This window comes from Hippocampus bargibanti, linkage group LG07 (assembly GCF_051943395.1).
Source record: "Hippocampus bargibanti isolate YZ-2025 linkage group LG07, ASM5194339v1, whole genome shotgun sequence".
Taxonomy (NCBI): domain Eukaryota; kingdom Metazoa; phylum Chordata; class Actinopteri; order Syngnathiformes; family Syngnathidae; genus Hippocampus; species Hippocampus bargibanti.
This window is the reverse complement of record NC_142740.1, coordinates 2808972-2834041: the sequence shown is the minus strand read 5'-3', so window position 1 is coordinate 2834041 and position 25070 is coordinate 2808972. Positions and strand designations below refer to the sequence as shown.

The 25070-nt window shown below is 43.9% G+C and overlaps 3 protein-coding genes across 4 annotated transcripts in view; 2 read left to right on the top strand and 1 right to left on the bottom strand.

The window, feature by feature from the left end:
* shroom2a (shroom family member 2a) overlaps nucleotides 1–14895 on the top strand; it is a 43952-nt gene extending 29057 nt beyond the window's left edge. The window contains 8 exon segments of the mRNA XM_089000389.1: nucleotides 1875–3867; nucleotides 3869–4099; nucleotides 5352–5437; nucleotides 6212–6556; nucleotides 8038–8511; nucleotides 9904–10075; nucleotides 11120–11392; nucleotides 12560–14895. Coding sequence (XP_088856515.1) covers nucleotides 1875–3867; nucleotides 3869–4099; nucleotides 5352–5437; nucleotides 6212–6556; nucleotides 8038–8511; nucleotides 9904–10075; nucleotides 11120–11392; nucleotides 12560–12832 — 3847 coding nt within the window. The 3' untranslated portion in view covers nucleotides 12833–14895.
* Nucleotides 14896–15008: 113 nt separating this feature from the next.
* Nucleotides 15009–19094, top strand: cldn34a (claudin 34a). 2 transcript variants are annotated; one of them, XM_089000390.1, is made up of 3 exons: nucleotides 15009–15104; nucleotides 16480–17226; nucleotides 18635–19094. In XM_089000390.1, the coding sequence occupies exons 1-3, from the start codon at nucleotides 15089–15091 to the stop codon at nucleotides 18742–18744; spliced, it is 873 nt and encodes a 290-aa protein (XP_088856516.1). In that variant the 5' UTR covers nucleotides 15009–15088; the 3' UTR covers nucleotides 18745–19094. The 2 variants fall into 2 exon arrangements, with proteins under 2 accessions (XP_088856516.1, XP_088856517.1); XM_089000391.1 differs by having other exon boundaries at nucleotides 16480–19094.
* Nucleotides 19095–20994: 1900 nt separating this feature from the next.
* Nucleotides 20995–23465, bottom strand: LOC148895121 (claudin-22-like). Its single transcript, XM_089000917.1, has one exon. The coding sequence runs from the start codon at nucleotides 23235–23237 to the stop codon at nucleotides 22515–22517; it is 723 nt and encodes a 240-aa protein (XP_088857043.1). The 5' UTR covers nucleotides 23238–23465; the 3' UTR covers nucleotides 20995–22514.
* Between the last annotated feature and the right edge of the window lie 1605 nt (nucleotides 23466–25070).

The window sequence follows — 25070 nt, the reverse complement described above, 5'->3', positions numbered from 1 at the left end:
TGTGGCCCCACTGATTGTTCCTACATTCCTGACTAACGATTGGCCTATTACCCCCACTCCCCCCGGTATCACCTCATCAGCATAACGACCCTCATCAGCATTGCGAAAGTTGCCTAACCTGTTTTGCCTGAGCAGGCTATTGTATGAACGATCCAAATTGAACCTCACACCACCAGACCGGTTTAATGAAGGATTTTGTTGTTTTATAAGAATCGCCTCTTTCACCCCCCTTTCAAACCATCTATGTTCTTTCGCTAAGAAAATCCATGGTTGTGCTATGGGCTCACCAGTTTCACCCATAGTGGCTAATCTTTACATGGAAGAGATGGAGAAACAGGCCCTCACATCCTTCCCAGGGACAAAACCTAGACACTGGTTTAGATATGTGGACGATACTTTTGTCATAATTAAGAAACAAGAAATTCAATCCTTCACAGATCATCTCAACTCTGTAGACTTCAACATTAAATTTACTCGTGAGGACATTCAAGAGAACCAACTAGCCTTCTTGGATTGTAAAGTAATTATAAAAGAGGACAGAGCGCTAAAAACAGAAGTCTTTAGGAAGGCTACGCACACTGACCAATACTTACTTTTTGACTCTAACCACCCTTTACAACATAAACTAGGAGTTATCAGAACCCTCCAGCATAGGGCTAAACTAATACCAACTAGCACTGAAGGTAGAGAAAAGGAGGCAAAACATATCAGGACAGCACTCACTAACTGTGGGTACCCTCAGTGGTCATTCAACAAATGTCAGAAAGAAAGAATAGCGAACGAAACCAATAATTCTCAAGATTCTAAAAGGAGAGGAGTAGCAGTACCGTACATTGCAGGAGTTTCTGAAAAATTACAAAGAGTCCTTTGGCAACATAAAATTCCTACTTATTTCAAACCGATAAACACGTTAAGGCAAAAATTAGTGCATCCAAAAGATAGGCTACCAAATGAAAAACAAAGTAATGTAGTTTATTCCATACATTGTAAGAATGAAAATTGTAAAGAGCAGTACATTGGGGAGACTCAACAAATTCTCAAAAAAAGACTTTATCAACATCGCAGGGATAATACTAGTGGGCCTCAATCGGCAGTACATTTGCACCTAAAAGCTAGCAACCACTCATTTGACGACAATGAGGTTAAAATCTTAGCGAAAGAACATAGATGGTTTGAAAGGGGGGTGAAAGAGGCGATTCTTATAAAACAACAAAATCCTTCATTAAACCGGTCTGGTGGTGTGAGGTTCAATTTGGATCGTTCATACAATAGCCTGCTCAGGCAAAACAGGTTAGGCAACTTTCGCAATGCTGATGAGGGTCGTTATGCTGATGAGGTGATACCGGGGGGAGTGGGTGTAATAGGCCAATCGTTAGTCAGGAATGTAGGAACAATCAGTGGGGCCACAGGGGGGGGGTCCCACGCCCCCCCCCAACCTGAGAGTAGGGACCTATCATAGCTGTGTCCGGCGCCACCAGGTCTGGACATTAGGGATATATAAATGGGGCCGATACGACCAGTCAGACTTTAGTTCGCTGACGAAGCCTCTTGGATAGGAGGCGAAACGTCCGAAACCTTCACTTTTGTACAGATGACGGCTGAAGAAACCTTCTCATCGATGGACCACTCCTGTACGACTGAGAGCTTACACAGACGAACAGTTAAAGCTGTAACAAAGCGCTAACATGGACAAAAGGCAAATGCTGCCCGCTCGTGGAAGTATAAAAAACACTGCCAGATGTCTGACCAGCACTTTATCGGCACCCAAGTATTAAAAAAAAAAAAAACGGAATAAATTCGGGAATGGCAGCGAATGAGTTAATGCATTTCTGTCAATAATAAGCATCTCCTTTTTGGTCATTTTCAACTCCCAGTTCGTCATCAACCGACCTGTCCTCCGGTTGGGAGCAAACCAACCTCTGCAGGGTTTCGGACCAGTTCAGCTCTCTGGGCAGCATGGACAGCCTAGAACACGTCGCCCACCCGTACCCGGCTGGTCAACTGTCCCTTGCTAAGTCCAACAACAGCATAGAGCACCTCGGAGGCGGCGGGGGCAAACGAGACTCTGCCTACAGCTCGTTCTCCGCCAGCTCCGGCACGCCGGACTTCACGCTCTCAAAAAGCAACGCCGCCTCCACTGAGAACGTACTGTACAAAGTTAGCCAGTGCGATGCCGGAGGAAAACCCGTCAATGGGCGGAGCGGCCAAAGTGTGATGGAGGGAGTCAAACCGGATGACAGGCTGACGTACTTTCACATCCCGGGAGGCTGCGAAGGCCCCCAAACTGACGACCAGGCTGGATCCCGTCACTCCACATCCGGTCGACCGACTTGCGGACCTGTCTGGTATGTCCCAGATAAAAAGACAAGCTCCTCCCCGTCGCCACCGCCGCCACTCCCGCCGGCACGCAGTGACAGTTTTGCCGCCACTAAGGAAAGAGGCTTCGTCGCAGTTCATCCCGAAGCGCCCAATTCGCGGAAGCCTACTGCTGAAGATCGTGGTGTCCAAAATCCATCCCCGAAACACGACAAGGGTCATGTTTACTCTCACGTCCAGTTCAACTCAAACAAGCAGCACTCCGTCTCCACCTGCGATATCCGGCACCCCGCACATCCCAAAAATCCAGGCGAGAAAAGCACGCAACCGTGGCCCGCTACGGCTCCCAAGCCACTAAATGTCGGCGCCTATTTCTCCAGCATGCAGGAGCTGCCTACCAATGGTTTTACTCAATCCGCCGGCCTGAACAACAGAAGGAATTTAAGCACGTCTCAAGGAATTGCTCCCAAAGACCCAAAAATTGAGAGCGCCGGGCAAAGCCGACACTACTGCCTCACTAAATCGCAACCTCCATTGGGAAAACCAGAAGACAGGCCAACGATGTCCAACCTCAACTTAACCCAAACTGGAACTGATCAGAATGCGGTCACCAAAGTCAAATATTCTCCACAACACCCCTCAAACGCTAGAGAAACCAACGGATACAGTAAACAACACCTGACCTCCGCTATGGAAACCTCACCCCCCAAAACTATTGGCGATGACCTCAGGAGCCACAAGGGACAAAGTGAAGAGGCTCCATACCCCAGTTGTCCCCCGATCAGACTCTCCAGCCAACGCCGATCCCTTCCCCTGCACCACAGAGAATTCCCCCAAGATCGAAGACACCGCAACCAAGCCGGCGACAACATCTGCCCCCGGGCCACCCCCATCCTCCACTCGCTGACCACGGAAAACGAGGACGAAACCTCAAAAGCCGTCAATCCTGACGAGACGGTCGAATCCAAGGCGATCAGACGCAACGACCGCTTTGCTACCACCTTAAAAAACGAAATCCAGATGAGAAGAGCCAAGCTGCAAAAGAGTAAGAGTGCGGCGACTCTTCCCGATGAGAACCAAGACCACCAGGATTTGTGGAAATCCAATCAGAGTTCCGCCCCAGCATTGGCAGAGAGCCCCTTTACCAACACCTACAAAGATAACTTGAAGGAAGCGCAAGCTCGGGTTCTTAAAGCTACTTCCTTCAGAAGGAAAGATCTAGAACCCGTTGCGGTAGAACATTCGTCGGCGATGGTCAGGAAAGATCTCAATCCTCTTCCCACACTGTCAGAAACGGGGAACAATAAATCTGCACCTTTGCGCATCGGCGGACGCAAACGTTTCGGAGCCCAAAAGAAAGTCAAGTCCTTCTCTGAACCGGACAAAATCCACGAAGTTGGAGTACAAGAAGAACAAAGCACAAACTCCTTCCCTGACCAACAAAATGGAAAATTGACATTCCCTGACCAGACGTCGACCAAAACGGAGAATCCCACAGTCCGAAATGTTCCAAATGAAACGGAGCCTACCTCCAAAGGGACAATTAGCGGTAGACGATCCCTCGGATGGTCCAAAGTACTCTGTCCTGGACCAGAAACGACTTGGTACCTTTGCAGAGTACGAGGCCAGGTGGAACACCCACAAGAAACCTCCCGAAACACGAACCTCCGGACGATTCCGGTCCGCCGATAACATTCTGGAACCGAGCTCCAAGGAGAGTATCACACCTCCTTGTTTTCACGAAAGATCTCGATCTTCACCTTCAGCTGAGTTTTATGGACAGGTGAGGATGACTTTTTTGGTTTTTCAGAATCAGAATCAGAATCATCTTGATTGCCACGTATGTAGAACACCAGTGTCTGAAACAAGGCCTGCCCGGACGCTCGGGGCGTGCAACTTTTACGTCGGGCGTACAACTTACAAAACGTCTCCGCCCGCGTGGCCGACAACTTTTTATTTTTTTTTTTTTTTTTTTTTTTAAACAAAAAAAAATTCAAATTAAATGTTAGCTTTTTTTCGATAAAGCTAATGTTTGAACGAAGATTTCGAAAGCGGAATAAATTTTTCCGCTTTCGAAATCTTGGTCTTCATTTGGAAATTTCGGAATTTTGGTTTTCGGAATGTATGATTATTATTAGTATTATTATTATCATTTGCTGGCTATTTGCTATCTATTAGCTCTGGCTGGCTTGCTAGCTATCTGGCTGGCTAGCTAGCTATCTAGCTAGCTATCTACAGTAAAGTCTCGTTATATCGATATTCAAGGGAGTCCGAAAAAATATCGCTATAACCGGGACTATCGATATATCCGACCCTGTTTGCATGTAATTTTCTCCGTGCGTGCATAGAAATAGTATCGATATAACCGGGACTATCGATATATCCGATATCGATATAACGAGACTTTACTGTATTTACTATCTAACTGGTTGGCTATCTAGCTAGCTATCTGTTGGCTATCGATTGGCTAGCTAGCTATCTCTCTATCTATTTGGGGCAGGCAACTTTATGGCCGGGCAGGCAACTTTTCAGAGTTGTCTGCCCTGGTGTCCGCTAACTTTTGGTCATGAGTTGTAGACACTGAGAACACACAAGGAATTTGTCTCCGGTAGAACACGCTGCACTACTATCACAATAAGAAAAATGGAGGCACTATACAGTTATATTTGGGTTACTGTTTAGAATTAATGTCTTGGGGAAAGAAGCAGTTTAAATGTCTGCTGGATTTAGTGCGCAACGGTAGTGCTTGCCTAAGTGGGAGTCGCTGGAAAAGGTGGTGGGCAGGGTGCGGAGGGTCCAGTCGGATTTTCCTTATTTCGATTCTTGCAGTGTGCAAATCCCGGAGAGTGGAGTTCTTTTTAAAAGTCGTCGAGAGCTTTTGAAGTCAAACCTAAAGCGACATCCAATAACAATATTAGTTCTTTTGCGACACGCCTCGCTTTGAGGCGGAGACCGACATCGTTATTCCCACGAATCCCTTTTCACAACCAGGAAATTGCCAGGAGCTAAGATGATTTTGCTGTTTTTTTCTTTAGACTATTCGCGATCCCGCCATAACGCCGGAGAAGGAACATTCCCAGATGGAGGATAAACCTGCTGGACCACTCAACCCTCCCTCAAGGTGTGTGGCTTTTATTGTTGCTCACCAGATGGGTTTAAAATGCTCCCGTCAAATTTTACACATCATGTGTTGTAATCCCAGCAACAAAACCAACAACGCCGACCAAGCTTGTAACAAGTCTGACGCTAGCTAACTTGATCTATTTGAGTTATTCCCGGTTTAACGGTTGAACGGGGTCAGCTATCTATTTGCTATCTATTATCTGTCTAACTAGCTAGCTATCTTTTAGTCATCTATTATCGGCCACTCCATTCCATCAAGCCATCAACGACCATCGCAAAGGTAAATAAAATGACTTTATTATACTGTACAGTTTATTTTTTTAATTACAATACGATAGCAAATTTATTATACATAAAATATGGTATATTTTGTGTAGTTTTAAGGCTTATTTAGTAGAAAATTATATTTTATGGGGACCTAGGAACGGATTATTCTCATTTTAATGGTTTCCTATGGAAAATGAATTTTTGAGACACACACTTTTCGCCTTACACACTCTGTCTGCGAACCAATTAAGTTCGTAAGCCAAGGTATCACTGTATAGCTTGTGACACGTGTGCAACACTACCAGGCAAGAATCATAAAGCACTCTGGAGGATTGTTTATTCCTCACGGGTGTTTTTGTGGGAACTGAAGTATCCTGGCGGTTCCAGTCAAGGGAGGAGACATTTTTTTTTTTAATCGTAGTGGCAGCTGCCGAGAGTAAGCCTGGAGATGAATGATAGTTTACGGCGTGTGTAATTAAAAGCTTTTTTTGGTTGTCATCCTCAGCTTCCTGGAGGACTGCGAGCGACCTCCTCCTACCACAGCTGCTTCGGGCGCTGTCAACGACAAAGCGACAGAGTCCGGACGCTCTCAGGTGACGCCGCCCAGATGCCCCGACGTCAACCGGGACGACGCGACGCGCCCCGCAAGTCACAATCAGAACAGCGAGGCTAAAAAAATAGCGGAAATAGAGCAAGTCGGTGCCGTTGCGCTTCACGCGACAGCGCAAACTCACTTCAACCGGACGCCGGGAGCCATGGAGGCGGCACGCCGCACGCCTTCCCCGCACTTTTCGCCGCAGAGACTCAGCGACAAGCCACCTGTGTCACTTCAGGATCAAGACTCAAACGGGTAGGTTTTTTTTTTGTGTGTGTTTTTTGGGTACACAGGAACCGATTGAGACATCTCAAGTGAAGTAATAATAATACAGTGATACCTTGGCTTACAAACTTAATTGGTTCCCAGACAGAGTGTGTAAGGCGAAAAGTGTGTATCCCAAACATTAATTTCCCATAGGAAACCATTAAAATGAGAATAATCCGTTCCCAGGTCCCCATAAAACGTAATTTTCTACTTTCTAATTTTCTAAGCCTTAAAACTGCACAAAATATACATTATTTTATGTATAATAAATGTGCTATAGTATTATAATTAAGGAAATAAACTGTACTATATAATAAAGTCATTTTATTGGCCTTTGTGATGGTCGTTGATGGCTTGATGGAATGGAGTGGCCGGTTTCATCAGCATTAAACACTTGATGAGGAACGTAACCTTCTTCTTTCACCATCGAGAGGAATGATCCCTATTAGGTGCTTTTTCTGTGATAATTTTATCTAGTGAGGCGGCCCGGTAGTCGAGTGGTTAGCACACCGGCTTCACAGTGCAGAGGTCGCCGGTTCGCGTCCCGGTCCGGCCTCCCTGTGTGGAGTTTGCATGTTCTCCCCGGACCCGCGTGGGTTTTCTCCGGGTCCTCCGGTTTCCTCCCACACTCCAAAAACATGCATGGCAGGCAGATTGACCACTCCAAATTGTCCCTAGGTGTGAGTGTGAGAGTGTCTGTTGTATGTCTTTGTGTCACCTGCGATTGGCTGGCAACCAATTCAGGGTGTCCCCCGCCTCGTGCCCGAAGACAGCTGAGATAGGCTCCAGCAACCCCCGCGACCCTAATGAGGAATAAGCGGTACAGAAAATGAGAGATGAGATGAGAATTTTATCTAGTTCCTCATCAATTGTGTTCTGTTTAACTGGGTGGATAGCTTTTTGCATCAAGTGTACAGATGGCTTGTGCGGGTTGTTTGTGAAGCCTGATTGATAGGATATTTTAACCTTGCAGTCTACACTCTGCCTTTGAACTATCAAAGTTGAAACTCTCTCTCTGTCGTCTGCCTGTCTCTTTAATGTTTAAACCACCTCCACTCACTGCTGCGTTCTTGACCAATCACGTGGCTTTAACTGAAGACTGGGGGCGGGGAATAGAGGACAAAAAAAGTCGGCAGCCATTTTCTTATTGGAGAACGGCTCGTTCGCAAATCCAGAAAAATGTTCGTACGCCAAGGTAAAATTTTCATAAATTTAACGTTCGTAAACCGAAAAGTTCGTCAGCCAAGGGGTTCGTAAACCGAGGTATGACATTATCTGCTTTGTAGTAAATTTCAAATTTGCTTGATCCATAAAGCAGATCAGTGTGTTCCGATATTCTCATCGCTGGGCATGGAAAAAAAAACTCTGCCATCCTTGCAATGAATTTCAAATCAGCATGCACGTGGCCACAGGAAATTTTTTCCCTCCTCCCTCAAACTAATTCTCACTGTGTTTTCTTTCCATTCCAGGATGGAAAACGGGACGGAAAAGCCAAGCAACGCGGTCAAAAAAGTGCCCGTCAGGATCGTGCGCTCTCAGGGAATGCCGGAGACAGAGAACGGGAGGACGTTTCCGTCACCCGACGAGGCGTCTGCGGCCGGAACTGGCGGTCCTGATATTAGCAAACTCGGCAGCTTGGGAGCCAGCGGGCAGGATTCGGTCTTCTGCACTTTCACTCGCAAGAAAGAACTTCATGAACCCGGTGTGACTTCGGACACCGCCACCCCGACGATATCTGAGGAGAAGAAGAGGGAAGAGCTGGCTCGCGACATCATGGACAAGGACAAGTCGCTGGCGGACATCTTGGACCAGAGTAAGATGAAAACCACGATGGACCTGATGGAGGGGCTGTTCCCTCAGGGCGAGCAGCTGCTGGAAGGAGCGCAGCAACGCAGGAAAGTTCCTCCTAAAACCCCGAACGTCACCCGGCAGACTGAGGAAAGGTCGGTAAAATGATGAATTGCATCACTCAAATAAAACAACACACTCTCCCAATCGGTGATAAGATTTCTTCAGCCGTCATGTGTATTTCTTTGAAGGTGTCGGATGTTTCGCTTCTTATCCAAGAGGCTTCGTCAGCGAACTAAGCATTTTTTTTGCTGGTAGTTTTAACCCTATATATATATCCATACTGTCCAGACGTGGCGGTGCCAGACTCTTATTATATCAGACACTAACACTTCTATTGTCTTGACTGATTACTTCTACTCTCCTGCCTGAGTATGGGGTCTACGACTCGCCTGATTGCCCCATTTGCTCTGGTATCATCTCATCAGCATAACTAGAGTCCTTTGGCAACACAAAATTCCTACTTATTTCAAACCGATAAACACTTGAAGGAAAAAAATTAGTGCATCCAAAAGATAGGCTGCCAAATGAAAAACAAAATAATGTAGTTTATTCAATACATTGTAAAAATGAAAATTGTAAAGATCAATACATTGGGGAGACTAAACAAAATCTCAAAAAAAGACTTGATCATCATCGCAGGGATAATACTAGTGGGCCTCAATCGACAATACATGTGCACCTAAAAGCTAGCAACCACTCTTTTGACGACAATGACGTTAAAATCTTAGCGAAAGAAAATAGATGGTTTGAAAGGGGAGTAAAAAAAAGCTATCTTCATAAAACAGCAAAACCCTTCACTAAATCACCATGGTGGGGTGAGGTTCAATTTGGATCATTCGGCCAACCGACTTCTTAGGCAACATAGGCTTAGTTATGCTGATGACATGATACCAGAGCAAATGGGGCAATCAGGCCAGTCGTAGACCCAATACTCAGGCAGGACAATAGAATTTAATCAGGCAAGACAATAGAAGTAATCAGTGTAGCCGCAGGGAGTAGTCCTCTGCGCCCCTCAACCTGAGAGCAGGGACCAATCATAGCAGAGTCTGGCACTGCCACGCCTGGACAGTAATAATAATCACGCATTTCATTTATCAGCGCCTTTCAAAACTCTCAACGTCACTTAACAATCACAGGATCATTTTTTCTGTGGGTGAGCAGCGGCAGCCACATGTGCCAGTGTTCACTCAACTGAGAATAACTCAAATAGATCAAGTTAGCTAGCTAATAGATAACTAATAGCTAGCTAGATAGCTAGTTAGACAGCTAATAGATGGTAAATAGATAGCAGGTATATATATAGGGCCTAAACTACCAGAAAAAAAAATGTTTGCTGACGAGGCCTCATGGATAAGAAGCGAAACGTCCAACACTTTCAAAGCAGTGCAGATGACGGCTGAAGAAACCTTCTCATCGATGGACCACTCCTGTACGACTGAGAGCTTACACAGACAGACTCTCATACTGTTCTGATCTTATTTCAGGGAGAAGGAGGACAACATGGCGGCGGCGGTTGCCTTGGTGACCAGCTCGACGTATTACAGCACGTCGGCCCCTAAAGCTGAGCTACTCATCAAAATGAAAGACATGCAGGAGCAGAACGAGGACTATGAAGACTCGGAAGATGAACTGGACATGGATCTGGCCAACAAGAAAGTAAACTAATACATTTGTCTTATTCACTGCCATTCCCAAATGTATCCGGGAATTGAAAATATGACATTGAGCGCCATTTTTTTCATGCTTGGGTGCCGATAAAGCGCTGGCCATGGCCTCTGGCAATGTTTTTTTTCTTTTTCACAAGGGGGCAGAATTTCCCTTTTTTCCATGTTATAATAATAATTTCATTTCTAAGCGATTTTCAAAACTGTCAAGGTCACTTTACAGTCACAGAATAAGTTTTTCTGTGGGTGAGCAGTGGCAGCCACACGCGCCAGCCAGCTAGCCAACAGATAGCTAATAGATAGCCAGGTAACCAACCAGCTAGCTAATAGGTAGCTAGCCAGCCAGATAGATAGCTAATAGATAGCCAGCCAGCCAGCTAGATGGCTAATAGATAGCCAGCCAGCTACATAGCTAATAGATAGCCAGCCAACCAGCTAGCTAATAGATATCGAAGAGATAGCCAGCTAGCTGGATAGATAGCCATATAGCGCTTGAACAACAGGTGAAGCTGTAACAAAGCACGAACATGGATCTATTAGTTATCTATTTAGCTAGCTAGCTATGTAGCTGACTATTTATTAGCTATATGGCTATCTAGCTAGTTAGCTAACTGTCTAGCTGGCTATCTATTAGCTATCTGGCCACCTAACTGGCTGGCTATGAGCTATCTAGTTGGCTATCTATATGCTGGATGGCTATCAATTAGCTAGCTAGCTATAGCTATCTATTATATATCTGGCTAACTGGCTATCTATTAGCTATCTAACTGGCTATTAACTAGCTGGCTAGCTATCTATTTGAGTTATTCTGGGTTGAGTGAACGCTGGCGCCTGTGGCTGCCGCTTGTCACCTGCAGAAAAACTGATCCTGTGACTGTAAAGTGACCTTGAGAGTTTTAAAAACACTTAGAAATGGAATGTATTATTATTATTATTATTATTGTTGTTGTTATTAGTAGTAGTATATTTAATCCATGACAAACACTGTACAAAAACAAGTTGAAATTCACCATCAAATGCATTTGCTCTGATGCAGCAAGAGCTGATGGACAGCCTGAGCAAGAAGCTTCAAGTCCTGCGCGAGGCCCGCCAAAGCCTCCACGAAGACGTGCTGGACAACAACGCGCTGGGAGACGAGGTGGAGGCTCGCGTCCAGCAAGTTTGCAAACCCAACGAGCTGGAGAAGTTCCGTATGTTCGTGGGCGACTTGGATAAGGTGGTGAGCCTGCTGCTCTCGCTGTCGGGCCGCTTAGCCAGGGTGGAGAACGCCCTCAACAGCCTGGATGAGGAGGCCACGCCTGAGGAGCGGGTATGTACAAAGGTTATCCTTCTAAATGAAAGTCATAAAGCAATGTTATGAAAGGAAGGAAAGAAGTAGAAAAACAAAATACAGGAGCTGCTGTAAAGGCAGCCACTCTCGCGGCGCCATCATGGAGTCAAAACAACAACAATTACTCTCACGTTGGATAAATTGACATTTCACAGCAGAAAAGTGATGAAAAGAAGATGAAAGGAAAGAAAGAAGTAGAAAAACAAAATACCGGAGCTGCTGTAAAGGCAGACACTCTCGCGGCGCCGTCTTGGACTCAAAACAACAATAATTAGTCTAGTGAAAGTACGGCTGACTACTCGGAAACTCTCAAGGCCACTTTACAGTCACAAGATAAGTTTTTCTACGGGTGAGCAGCGGCAGCCACATGCGCCAGCGTTCACTCAACCCGGAAGTAACTCAAATAAATACAAAGCTAGCTAGCTAGCCAATCGATAGCCAACAGATACGTAGCTAGATAGCCAGCCAGTCAGATACCGAATAGATAGCTAGCTAGATAGCCAGCCAGGTAGACAATACATAGCAAATAGCGACTTGCTAACGGCTGACTACTCGGAAACTCTCACGGTCACTTTACAGTCACAAGATAAGTTTATCTGTGGGTGAACAGCGGCAGCCACAGGTGCCAGCGTTCACTCAACCCGGAAGTAACTCAAATAGATAGAAAGCTAGCTAGCTAGCCAATCAAGATCCAAAAGATACCTAGCTAGATAGCCAGCCAGATAGCTAATAAATAGCTAGCTAGATAGCCAGCCAGATAGATAATAGATAGCAAATAGCGACTTGCTAACGGCTGACTACTCGGCAACTCTCAAGGTCACTTTACAGTCACTGGATCAGTTTTTCTGTGAGTGGCAGCCACAGGCGCCAGCGTTCACTCAAACCGGAAGTAACTCAAATAGATAGAAAGCTTGCTAGCTAGCCAATCAATAGCCAACAGATACCTAGCTAGATAGCCAGCCAGCCAGATAGCTAATAAACAGCGAGCTAGATAGCCAGCCAGATAGCTAATAAACAGCGAGCTAGATAGCCAGCCAGATAGCTAATAGATAGCAAATAGCGACTTGCTAACGGCTGCCTACTCGGGCGCCATCTTGGACTTCTTTTATCCAACCCCCTTTATTTTATTGATTTTTTTACCTACAGCGAACGCTGACGGAGAAACGCAAGCTGCTGATACGCCAACACGAGGACGCCAAGGAGCTCAAGGACAACCTGGACCGGCGCGAGCGGACCGTCTACGACATCCTAGCCAGCTACCTACCCGAGGACGGCATGGCCGACTACGAGCACTTTGTCAAAATGAAGTCGGCGCTTATCATCGAGCAACGCAAACTGGAGGACAAAATCAAACTGGGCGAAGAGCAGCTCAAGTGCCTGCTAGACAGTCTGCCCATTGAACAGCGCTTGGCTTTTTGAGAGGATTGCCGCGTCGATGCACCTCGCTTCCACCGGGTGGCGCCAGAGTCTAAGGTATTTCTCTGTTAGGTCCCACCCCCAAAAAAACAAAACGACACCCTCCTGACGTCACTTGTGTTGAATGCAGTGAAAGCCTTTTTTTTCATGGAGGAATTCGCATCACGCTCGCTACCACGGTTCACTTTATTCGCAGGAATTAGCAATTTAGCTAAACGGGAATCATTCGTCCCCCTAAAAATTTTAAGTTGCCACTCACTTGAAGTTTACTGTCAACACACAAACATTTCTTTATTGTAAAACATGTTTTTTTAAAGGACAACCGACACCAATTTTTTGTTTCCTGACATCAGAAAAACGTTTTATAGCATCTAAAAATACCCAAAACACACCGGCTGATATTTTTAGTCAAAAACAAAACACCAATAAAAATAATAATAATACTTTACACTTTACAGTCACAGGATCCGTTTTTCTGTGGGTGAGCAGCGGCAGCCACACGCGCCAGCGTTCACTCATCCCGGAAGTCACTCAAATGGATAGAAAGCTAGCTAGCTAAGAGTTAGCTAATAATCGCTCAACCCGGAAGTAACTCAAATAGATAGAAAGCTAGCTAGCTAAGAGTTAGCTAATAATCACTCAACCCGGAAGTAACTCAAATAGATAGAATGCTCTGGCAATGTTTTTTCTTTTTCACAAGGGGACAGAAGTTCCCTTTTTCCATGTTAATAATAATAATAAAAACTCTCAAAGATACTTTACAGTCACAGGATATTTTTTCTGCGGGTGAGCAGCGGCAGCCACACGCGCCAGCGTTCACCCAACCCGGAACTAACAAAGTAAAAACAAAAATAATAACTAATAATATGACAACACAAAAACACATAGAGTCATTCATTCTTCAGCACTTTCTGTACCTTCTTTGTGACATTAAGCAGTTCTCGCAGAAAGAGGAGAGGATCAAAGCGTCCTTTTCAGCAGTGGATCAGGGACGTCATGGTGGAATGTGCACGTCGACTACAAGCTAAATGTTAAAAGCAAACACGCAGATGTAGCATCTATTGACGAAAAGAGATTGTCTCACATCTCCTGTCCTGCATAAATCCGCTTCAAGATACTTCCAGATACGCGTGGCTGCCGCTGCTCACCCAAAGAAAAATGTATCCCGTGACCTTAACAGTTTTGAAAGGCGCTTATCAATGAAATGTATTATTATTGTTGTTATTATTATTATTATTATTATTATTATTATTATTAATACATAAAAACAGCTCGCAGAAATATTCACAGCCGTATATTCTTTCGGCTCTTCTTCTATGAGGTGACATCTCTTTGAGTAGTGCTCAGTGCTGCTCTGTGAGTTGTGGCGAAAAGTGGTACTACACGCAAATGGTGATACACAACTGTTAATGTTGTTTGACTGAATACTGTTTTTAAAAAAAAATTACAATAGCGCTGGGACATGAAAATGAACCATGATGAAACTTAATTTCATTTTTTTTTCTTTTAGTAATTTATTGTAGCCTTTGGATCGGCACATCAGGCGGACAACACCAAAGCTGCCACGTGACGTTGGAATAACCACTATTTATCATCTTTTCATACCAGGCATTTACTTTTTTTTCCTCTTTTTTTCCATTCTCCCGTTCTAAGAGCTACTGGCCTTGAAGTGACCCCCCCCACACCCCATGCCACCCTCCCACTCCCACTCCCACCCCCACCCACCCCCTGTTGTTGACATTTAACAAAGCACTTGGCCAAACAGGAGATGCACTTGACATTCAGTCACAAGTGCCTGTCGCTAACCACGCTAACGCTGACATCCAACCCGAGGGCCGTGCTCAATTGAAGAAATGTTTATTGTTCTATATTATGAACATTTGTGACTTTTTATAATATTTTTTTTTTTTTTAGAATTGCGTGACAGGCTGGAACAAAGTCTTAAAAAAAATCTTTCACGGCCTTCTTGTGCGTAGCTTCTACTTAGGCGAACGCAAAAATCATTCACGATCTGCTTGAAAAAAAAATCCAAATGGGAAAAATTAAATCTAAAATGTATAAAAATCTCCTGATTGCCCCTTTTTTTACTGTCTTTTTTGCCCATAATGCATTTTTCCAGCTCATTTGCGTCACTCATTAACTCAGCCAAGCCCTGCTGGGCTGCTGATAGTGGGACAGTTACTCGAACATCTTTTACAGTTGCAAACTTCTACCCGGTCCTGTCTGTCGGGTTCTTGTTTTGGAAATGTTCACCCTTGGATGGACGTCTTTACGGGTAATTATTGCCACTTCAACTCATTCCAAATTGTTAATGTGAATTTTGTTGTGTTGTGTAGTTAAGACCTCAATTCAATTCCATTAGGTTCATAATCTTATGACACCCAATACCTAAATACAGTGATACCTCGGTTTACGAACCCCTTTGGCTTACGAACTCTTCGGTTTACGAACGTTACATTTATGAAAATATTACTTTGGCATACAAACTATTTTTCGGCATGCACACGGAGCTGTCACAATGAGTGATGTGTCGTTGGCGAACCAGCCCGTTCTAACAAGAAAATGGCAGCCGACTGTTTTCGTCCTCTATTCCCCGACCCAGTCTTCGGTTAAAGCCACGTGATTGGTCAAGAACGTAGCAGTGAGGGGGGTGGTTTAAACATTGAAGGGACAGGCAGATGACAGAGAGAGAGTGCTAAATGGATAGGAAACAGTGAAATTTTGACTCGTTTCAACTTTGAGAGTGTAGACTGCAAGGTTAAAATATCCCATCAATCGGGCTCCACAAATAACCCGCACAAGCCATCTGTACACTTGATGCAAAAAGCTATCAACCCAGCTAAACAGAACGTAATTGATGAGGAACTAGATAAAATTATCGCCGTGATAGTTCAAAAGCAGAGTGTAGACTGCAAGGTTAAAATATCCTATCAATCGGGCTCCACAAATAACCCGCACAAGCCATCTGTACACTTGATGCAAAAAGCTATCAACCCAGCTAAACAGAACGCAATTGATGAGGAACTAGGTAAAATTATCGCCGTGATAGTTCAAAAGCAGAGTGTAGACTGCAAGGTTAAAATATCCCATCAATCGGGCTCCACAAATAACCCGCACAAGCCATCTGTACACTTGATGCAAAAAGCTATCAACCCAGCTAAACAGAACGCAATTGATGAGGAACTAGGTAAAATTATCGCCGTGATAGTTCAAAAGCAGAGTGTAGACTGCAAGGTTAAAATATCCCATCAATCGGGCTCCACAAATAACCCGCACAAGCCATCTGTACACTTGATGCAAAAAGCTATCAACCCAGCTAAACAGAACGCAATTGATGAGGAACTAGGTAAAATTATCACTGTGATAGTTCAAAAGCAGAGTGTAGACTGCAAGGTTAAAATATTTTTTTTGTTTTTGTGGGTTTTTTTTGGTGAACTGATAGGGATAATAATAATAATAATAATAATAATACACATCTCCGTATCCCCACATAAATCCGCTTCAATTTCAAGCCGCGACAGTTCCACATCGGTGCTCTGTGAATTTGAGTGACAATGACAAAAACCCTGGCAACTGGAGTGGACACATTTTTGCACATCATCTGGCAGTGAATGAGTTCATGATGCTTTGTTTGTATTCATACACGTTAGGTGTCCCGAGACTAAATTCTCTTCATGGAGACAAAGCAAGAGCAAGCTTGACCTTTGACCTCATCATCATTCTCAACATGTTATACCTGGCTAACACAGGCCATTGGCAACTTTTGGGCTTGCTAACCGGCTGCCTAGCATGGATCATCACCATGGCCACGATGGGCATGGACGAATGGCGCCTGTGGCACCTCCACCCCGACAACGCCACGTCCATCATCACCTCGGACGTGGTCTGGGTGGGCATCTGGCGAGCGTGTTTCCACAGCCATCTTTTACCCAAAATGGAAAACTGTCAGACGATGACCATCTCGGACCCTTTTGTCCCGGTGGGAATACAGCTAGCTCAGATTCTCATGCCGGTCGCCATGTTGGGAGGCCTGGCGGGCAATGCCGCCGCCGTCCATGCGGTAAGGCGGATTTACTTCACCATGGAGTGTCGTGACGGCGTGCGTGCAGCCTTCATCCTCGCGGGGGCGCTCTATCTCCTCACCGCCTCTGTCATCGCCGCCCCTTTAGCGTGGAACGTGAACGCGGTGGTGAACAACGCGACCATCCACTTTCCGCCCCGCTTCAGGCTTCCCGATGCTCCCGCCGAACAGGAAGTGGGCGTGGCTATCAGGATGGGTTTCGTGGCCGGCGTCCTCATGGTGGTTAGCGGGCTGTTGTTTCTAGCCCACCGACACGTGTGGAGGACCCTCGGACCCGAGTTGCGTGGGAGGGGGGTGGCGGAGGAGGACAAGCAAGGTAGAGATAATCCCGCTTTTCATGCTGAGCGGGTGTCATGATGGGAAAATAATAATAATACATTTCATTTCTAAGCGCCTTTCAAAACTCTCAAGGTCACTTTACAGTCACAGGATAACGTTTTTCTGTGGGTGAGCAGCGGCAGACACAATGCGCCAGTGTTCGCTCAACCCGGAAGTAACTCAAATAGATAGAAAGCTAGCTAGCTAGCCAACAGATAGCTAGCTAGATAGCCAGCCAGATAGCTAATAGCTAGCTAGCTGGATATCTAGCTAGCTAGCTATTAGCTAGAGAGTCAGCTAGATAGCTAATAGATAGCTAGCTGGCTATCTAGCGAGCTAGCTATTAGGTATCTGGCTTTCAAAACTCTCAAGGTCACTTTACAGTCACAGGATAACGTTTTTCTGTGGGTGAGCAGCGGCGGCCACAATGCGCCAGTGTTCGCTCAACCCGGAAGTAACTCAAATAGATAGAAAGCTAGCTAGCTAGCCAACAGATAGCTAGCTAGATAGCCAGCCAGATAGCTAATAGATAGCTAGCTGGATATCTAGCTAGCTAGCTATTAGCTAGAGAGCCAGCTAGGTAGCTAATAGATAGCTAGCTGGCTATCTAGCGAGCTAGCTATTAGGTATCTGGCTTTCAAAACTCTCAAGGTCACTTTACAGTCACAGGATAACGTTTTTCTGTGGGTGAGCAGCGGCAGCCACAATGCGCCAGTGTTCGCTCAACCCGGAAGTAACTCAAATAGATAGAAAGCTAGCTAGCTAGCCAACAGATAGCTAGCTAGATAGCCAGCCAGATAGCTAATAGATAGCTAGCTGGCTATCTAGCTAGCTAGCTATTAGCTAGAGAGCCAGCTAGGTAGCTAATAGATAGCTAGCTGGCTATCTAGCGAGCTAGCTATTAGGTATCTGGCTTTCAAAACTCTCAAGGTCACTTTACAGTCACAGGATAACGTTTTTCTGTGGGTGAGCAGCGGCAGCCACACGCGCCAGTGTTCGCTCAACCCGGAAGTAACTCAAATAGATAGAAAGCTAGCTAGCTAGCCAACAGATAGCCAGATAGCTAATAGATAGCTATCTGGCTATCTAGCTATCTAGATAGATAGCTAGCTGGCTATTTAGCTAGCTATCTATTAGGTATCTGGCTGGCTGGCTATCTAGCGAGGTATCTGTTGGCTAGCTAGCTAGCTTTGTATCTATTTGAGTTACTTCCAGGTTGAGTGAACGCTGGCGCGCGTGGCTGCCGCTGCTCACCCACAAAAAAACTTATCCTGTGACTGTAAAGTGACCTTGAGAGTTTTGAAAGGCGCTTAGAAATGAAATGGATTATTATTATTATAAATATGGATATTTTGATGTATGAGGCATGTTGTTAGGTCAGCTTGACAATGTCAACTTGGATGTAGGAGGTTTAACACGTGAGCTTGTGGAAGAAGGGCCAACCAACCAACCAACCAACCAACCAGCCAGTGAAGAAAGCGGCAGCCCACTCGGGAGGCAAACAAAAGGCTGTTGAGCAGCCGTCACAAACACAAGTCCAGCCTAAGTGGAACAAAAGTGGAGCACGAGTGGCGCTCGGAGTTGCTGAAGGAAGACAAACTCCCCAAAAAATTAAAGAAGCACAACGTTCCCGGCGCATATAACCCCGCCCCGTTTGCAGATAAACTTTTTATCTAATCTGCTGTCGTTTTATCAGCAGAGGAACACTGCACATTTCAATGGAAGCAACCAACCAATGTAAGAACAGAATACACCCCCCCATAAAAAATAGATATAAAATAAAATGGTGGAAGGTGTGTACTGAGTTTAATTTACATGCGTGTCAATAGTTAATTTTGAACAAAGCCACAATGTCAAGATACAGGGTGTGAAGACTAATGCAACATATTATATTATATTATATTATATTATATTACATTATATTATACTTGAATATCTGTACTTCACTCGAGGATTTATAATAAATGTAAAAATAAAATGCATTATTATTATTATTATTAGTAGTAGTAGTAGTAGTAGTAGTAGTAGTATTGATTTTGTTATTATTATTATTAGTCTTATTATTATTACTATTATTACTATTATTATTATTATTATTATTATTATTATTAATCCATTTGCTTTCTACGCGCCTTACAAAACTCAAGATCACTTTACAGTCACAGGATAAGTTTTTTTTTCTTTGAGTGAGCAGCGGCAGCCACACGTGCCAGCGTTCACTCAAACCGGAAGAACTCAAATAGAGAGAAAGCTAGCTAGATAGCTAATAGCTAGTTAATAGATGGCTAGGTAGATAGCTGGCAAGATAGATAGCTAGCTAAAGAGCCAGCTAGTTAGTTAGATAGCTAATAGACAGAAAATCGCTAGATAGATAGATAGCCAGCTAGTTAGATAACTAATAGACAGAAATTTTTGATATTATTACGTATTATTATTTTCCTTACAGCTTATAATGGTATCTGTACTTTTCATTCCTTGATTTTAGAACCTATTTTCAAAATCTTATTTTTTTTTTCCAGTTTGACTGAATCACTTGAAATCAGTCTTTTTTCATCCATCTTTTTTTCCAAAAATTAAAATCCAGACTTGTACTAAAATACAGCATATTTTATCACTTTTATTTGTTTGTGTTTCCGTGCTTGGAAGTGGGAGGCCATTTTCTGAGTCAGCTGGGGGGGCGAATAATCCCAAACATCATTTCGTGTGTGTGTGCATGTGTATTTTTCCCCCATGCTTCCCAAACTCGGCGGGTAAACTGTACAACCCTGCTAATATTAAAAGGTCAATTAGCCTCCTCTGATGAGGTTTGTTGCCATTTTTCCTTTTCAGTGACCATTTGGCAAAGCCATGCCATTAAACGAAATCTACTGGGGGGAGTAACGGAGAACAACCTGTACCGCATTCTTCGCAGTGCACGCCGCCCATGAAGGCGTTCATTAAACGAAGCTTAGCTGTGCCTGCAAGCAGAAAATGCGATGGAATTAGCTTCACGTTGCGTTTCCACCAATTTGCAAAACAGACGACGTGTTCTGACAGCCAATCGGAAACGCTTTCGTGATGATCGTTACTAGTGATGGGAATTCCGGATCTTTTCAGAGAGCCGGTATATTTGGCTCGGCTCACTAAAAAGATCCGGCTCTTTTGGCTCCTAAATGGCTCTTCGGGTTTTTTTTGTTGCTTAAATTAATTAAGGACGAAAAATCATGTGAAATTATGTGAAAAAATAGCTAACTAGATAGCTAGCTAAAGAGCCAGCTAGTTAGTTAGATAGCTAATAAACAGAAAATAATTATTTGAAATTATATATATAAGTGAAAAATGCACGAATCATGTAAAAATTACACTATATCAAATGTTTTTATTTATATGGCTTGATTTATATGTGCACAGAGAGCTGTGGTTACACTGGTCTGATGATCAGCTGTCACTAATTTGCTTTTCATATTAATAATGCTATCATACCAACTAGTAAAAAATATCATAATTGAATCATAATAACAGCATAATGTGATAGCATTTGTCCACCTGTCTACCTTAACCCCCGCCCCTTCTTCTCACTGCTGCGTGTGTCTGTAATTCTCCCCTCCCTCTATTGACCAATCACATGCGGCTTTAACCGAAGACTGGAAAAAAGTCGAAAAACTCGACTCCCATTTCCAACTCCTTGTTAGGAACCGACTCTTTTCGTCACATCAGAGATTGGGCTTTAAGAACCGGCTCGTTCGCGAACGACACATCACTGGTATTAACCCGTGTGATACAACAACATACGATGTTAGCAAGCTCGCGCGCCGCCTAGAAAACATCCTGCTAACGTATAAACAATGTTTGAATGACGAACACGTTTCACGTCTATATGATTTATTACGATCATTCGTACATGTAGAACCAAACACACACTTACACACAAATTATAAATGATATTACACTTTTAGCGGTCATTTTTACAATCACATTTTATCGTAAGCACCACCGAGAATCATTGCGCTGATACAGGAAGAATAGAATGCTACCAAAATAAAATGAAGACATGATAAAATTCTTTAAAATCACACAGCACATAAATATATCATAGATTAGATTAGATTAGATTATCTTTTATTTGTCTCACAGTGCAGAAATTGACATTTCACAGCAGCAAAAACAAAATAAATGCTGTAAAAGCAGTCACTCTCGCGACGCCATCTTGAAGTCAAAAACAAAATAACAAATGTGACACAACATAAGACACCGACAGTCATTCAATCTTAAGCACTTTCTGCTCCTTCTTTGTTGTATAAAGCAGTTCTATTTGCAAGAGGAGAGGATCAAAGCGTCTTTTTCCCCAGTGGATCAAGGACATCATGGTGAAATGTGCACATCTGCTACAAGCTAAGTTTTGAAAGCAAACATGAATCTGTAGCATCCATTGACAAAAAGGGATGGTCTCACATCTCCTGTCTCGCGTAAATCCGCCTCAATTCCAAGTCGCGACAGTTTTAGTTTTATCTTAAGCGACACCTGGAAAGCAAGCCTTTGACACAGGACCGAAATTCATTTTTATAGATGACCGAAGCTTCTATTCATGGACAGTGATACCTCGGTTTACGAACTTTTTGGTTTACGTTTAAGAGAGTGAGAAGATGGATAGAAAACAGTGAAATGTGGACTCGTTTCAATTTAGATTGTTCAAAGGCAGAGTGTAGACTGCAAGGTTAAAATATTCCATCAATCAGGCTCCACAAATAACCCGCACAAACCATCTGTACACTTGATGCAAAAAGCTATCAACCCAGCTAAACAGAACACAATCGATGAGGAACTAGGTAAAATTATCGCAGAGAAAGCACCTACAAGGGATCATTCCTCAAAATGGTGAAAGAAGAAGGCTACGTTCCTCATCAATTGTTTAATGCTGAGGAAACCGGCCACTCCATTCCATCAAGCCATCAACGACCATCTCAAAGGTAAATAAAATGACTTTATTATACAGTACAGTTTATTTCTTTAATTATAATACCATAGCACATTTATTATACATAAAATAAGGTATATTATGTGTAGTTTTAAGGTTTAGAAAATTAGAAAATTCTGTTTTATGGGGACGTGGGAACGGATTATTCTCATTTTAATGGTTTCCTATGGGAAATTAATTTTTGGGATACACACTTTTCGCCTTACACACTCTGCCTGTGAACCAATTAAGTTCGTAAGCCAAGGTATCACTATATTTCCATCTCTGTGTTGATGTCAAACATGAAAAATATTGATGATTGCTTGATTCTGATGTTTTATTCTGATTCCCGTTCATACGTACTCGGCCCGGGCCAACACGGTGTTCATCACCTGGCACCTCCTCTGCGAGCCAACCGCAGGTGGCGGTTCTCGACCGGCCGAGCGGGAAGCGAGCACCAGGAGCAGCCCGGCCACCACCAGCAAAAATCCACCCGCCCAACCGCAAAACAAGGCGTCGCCAAACTCCCAACGCGGCACCACGTCGGGCAGCGTGTCATCAAAAAATCGCACCACAGCCACGTGGGCCACGTACGAGACGGGGATCAAACATAGAACCCCGGAGAGCACCCCCAAAACCCCTCCCGTGGTTCCCAACGTCCTCTTGGCGCCGTCTTCCTGGCACCCGTTGACCAACGACACGCCGGGGATGGCCACCAGGAAGCCTAGCGCGCCCACCGTCAAGGAGGCGCACGTTAGCACGCGGCCCACTTTGAGATCCGGCGACAGGCCCAGCATGCTGTCGTAGGCCCGGCATTCCATGCCGCCCGCGTCCTGGATCACGCAGGTCTCCCAAAGGCCTAGTTCGTAGCTTTCCACTGGCAACAAGGAAGTGGACATGCTCAGCCAGCGCGGTGACACGTTTGCCCCTAGTACGCACAGCCAGGCGGCGACGTAGAGCAACATGGCCGGCAGTTCCAGGGTGCGGGCGTCCATTGGATTGATTGACAGGTGGTTATCAAAGAGGTGCCCGGCAGCTCCTGGCACCAAGTGCTGTACGCTCGGAGGAGAAATCATCCTCTACTGGAGGAAGGAGGGAGGAAGGCGAGCAGGGGTGATTGCCCTCCTCCCTGCTCACTTTGCCAATGGGCGGCTTCGGGGGAGGGGGAGTCGCTGACTTCTCTACAGAGGTAACAAAACCCTCGGACCCACCACTTGGTTACTCCACTGCTCATTCAAGAAAATAATGAAATATTATACAGTGATACCTTGGCTTACGAACTTAATTGGTTCCCATACAGAGTGTGTAAGGCGAAAAGTGTGTATCCCAAAAATTTATTTCCCATAGGGAACCATTAAAATGAGAATAATCCGTTCCCATGTCCCCATAAACATAATTTTGTACTAAATAAGCCTAAATAAAATACTAAATAAACTACACAAAATATACCTTATTTTATGTATAATAAATGTGCTATGGTATTATAATTAAAAATATGAACTGTACTGTATAATAAAGTCGTTTTATTTACTATTGTGATGGTCGTTGATGGCTTGATGGAATGGAGTGGCCGGTTTCCTCAACATTAAACACTTGACGAGGAACGTAACCTTGGATTGGATTGGATTTGCCTTTATTTCTCTCGCAGTGGAGAAAGTGACGTTTCACAGCAGCAAAGCTATGAAAGGAATGAAAGTAGAACAACAAAATACACCATCTTAAGGAATGATCCCTTGTAGGTGCTTTCTCTGTGATAATTTTATCTAGTTCCTCATCAATTGTGTTCTGTTGTAGCTGGGTTGATAGCTTTTTGCATCAAGTGTACAGATGGAAAAATCAGTGGAGACTGATTGATGGGATATTTTAACCTTGCAGTCTACACTATGCCTTTGAACTGTCAAAGTTGAAACAATAAACAAGGAAATAAATAAGTGAACGAATAGCTAGATAGATAAATAAATAAACAAATGAGTACATAAAATGTAAATTGAATGAATGAATGAATGAATGAATGAATGAGTGAACTAACTAAATAAATAAGTGAACGAATACATAGATGAATAAATAAATACATATGTAAATAAAGTGAATAAATAAATAAACAAACAAATAAATTAATAAATAAATACATATAAATACATAAAGCAAATTAATGAATAACTCGTTTTCAAATCTGAAATCAAGAATAATGACTTTTATTGTGGTTGACATCCAAAAATATGAATTTTTGCCTCAGATTTTAGCAATCATCATGGAATTTAACAAGTTTGATTTGCTTTCGCGGGCCGAAAAAAAATGATGTGGCGGGCCGCATTTGGCCCGCGGGCCTTGACTTTGACACCTGTGAATGTAAAGTGTCTTTGAGAGTTTTTAAAGGAGTTTATAAATGAAATGTATTATTAATATAAATGATTGATGGCTAAATAAATAAATAAATAAAAACAATGAAACGTCCCGACAAAATCGATGGTATCCCGTCAAATGAAAATGTCCAAATCGTGTTGCCTTTTAAAATTAACATTGTCGACAAGCTGCAAACACTGCGGTTTATTGTGTTGTGTTCATATGGGCGTGAGAAAAGATCTGTGGGAGGACGTAGTTGAGCTCAGAGAGGATGTGAGATGGTTGGGATGCAAAACACACACGCACACATACACGCTCGCAGTCATAAACCATGCGGGAGATAAAAATCTTGAGATAAACTCCCCCTCAGGTGGAGAACAAATGCTCAGCTGACTGCAGTGACGTGTTTCTCTTTCTCTTCATACACACACTGATGCAATGTCGAACTCCAACCAACAGAGGGCAGCGTTTGCTTTCTTTCAGAACCTCCGATTAGTCAGATGAACACTGACTGCAAATGTTTTCAATATAATAATTAGATTGTCATACATTAGCTAATAGCTTCC

Bases quoted from the DNA above. Each gene is read 5' to 3' on its own strand.
- cldn34a (XM_089000390.1), top strand. The intron at 17,227-18,634 runs GTAGAGATAATC...ACTTGGATGTAG, and splicing joins GGCGGAGGAGGACAAGCAAG to GAGGTTTAACACGTGAGCTT.
- LOC148895121 (XM_089000917.1), bottom strand. From the start codon at position 23,237: ATGATTTCTCCTCCGAGCGTACAGCACTTGGTGCCAGGAGCTGCCGGG.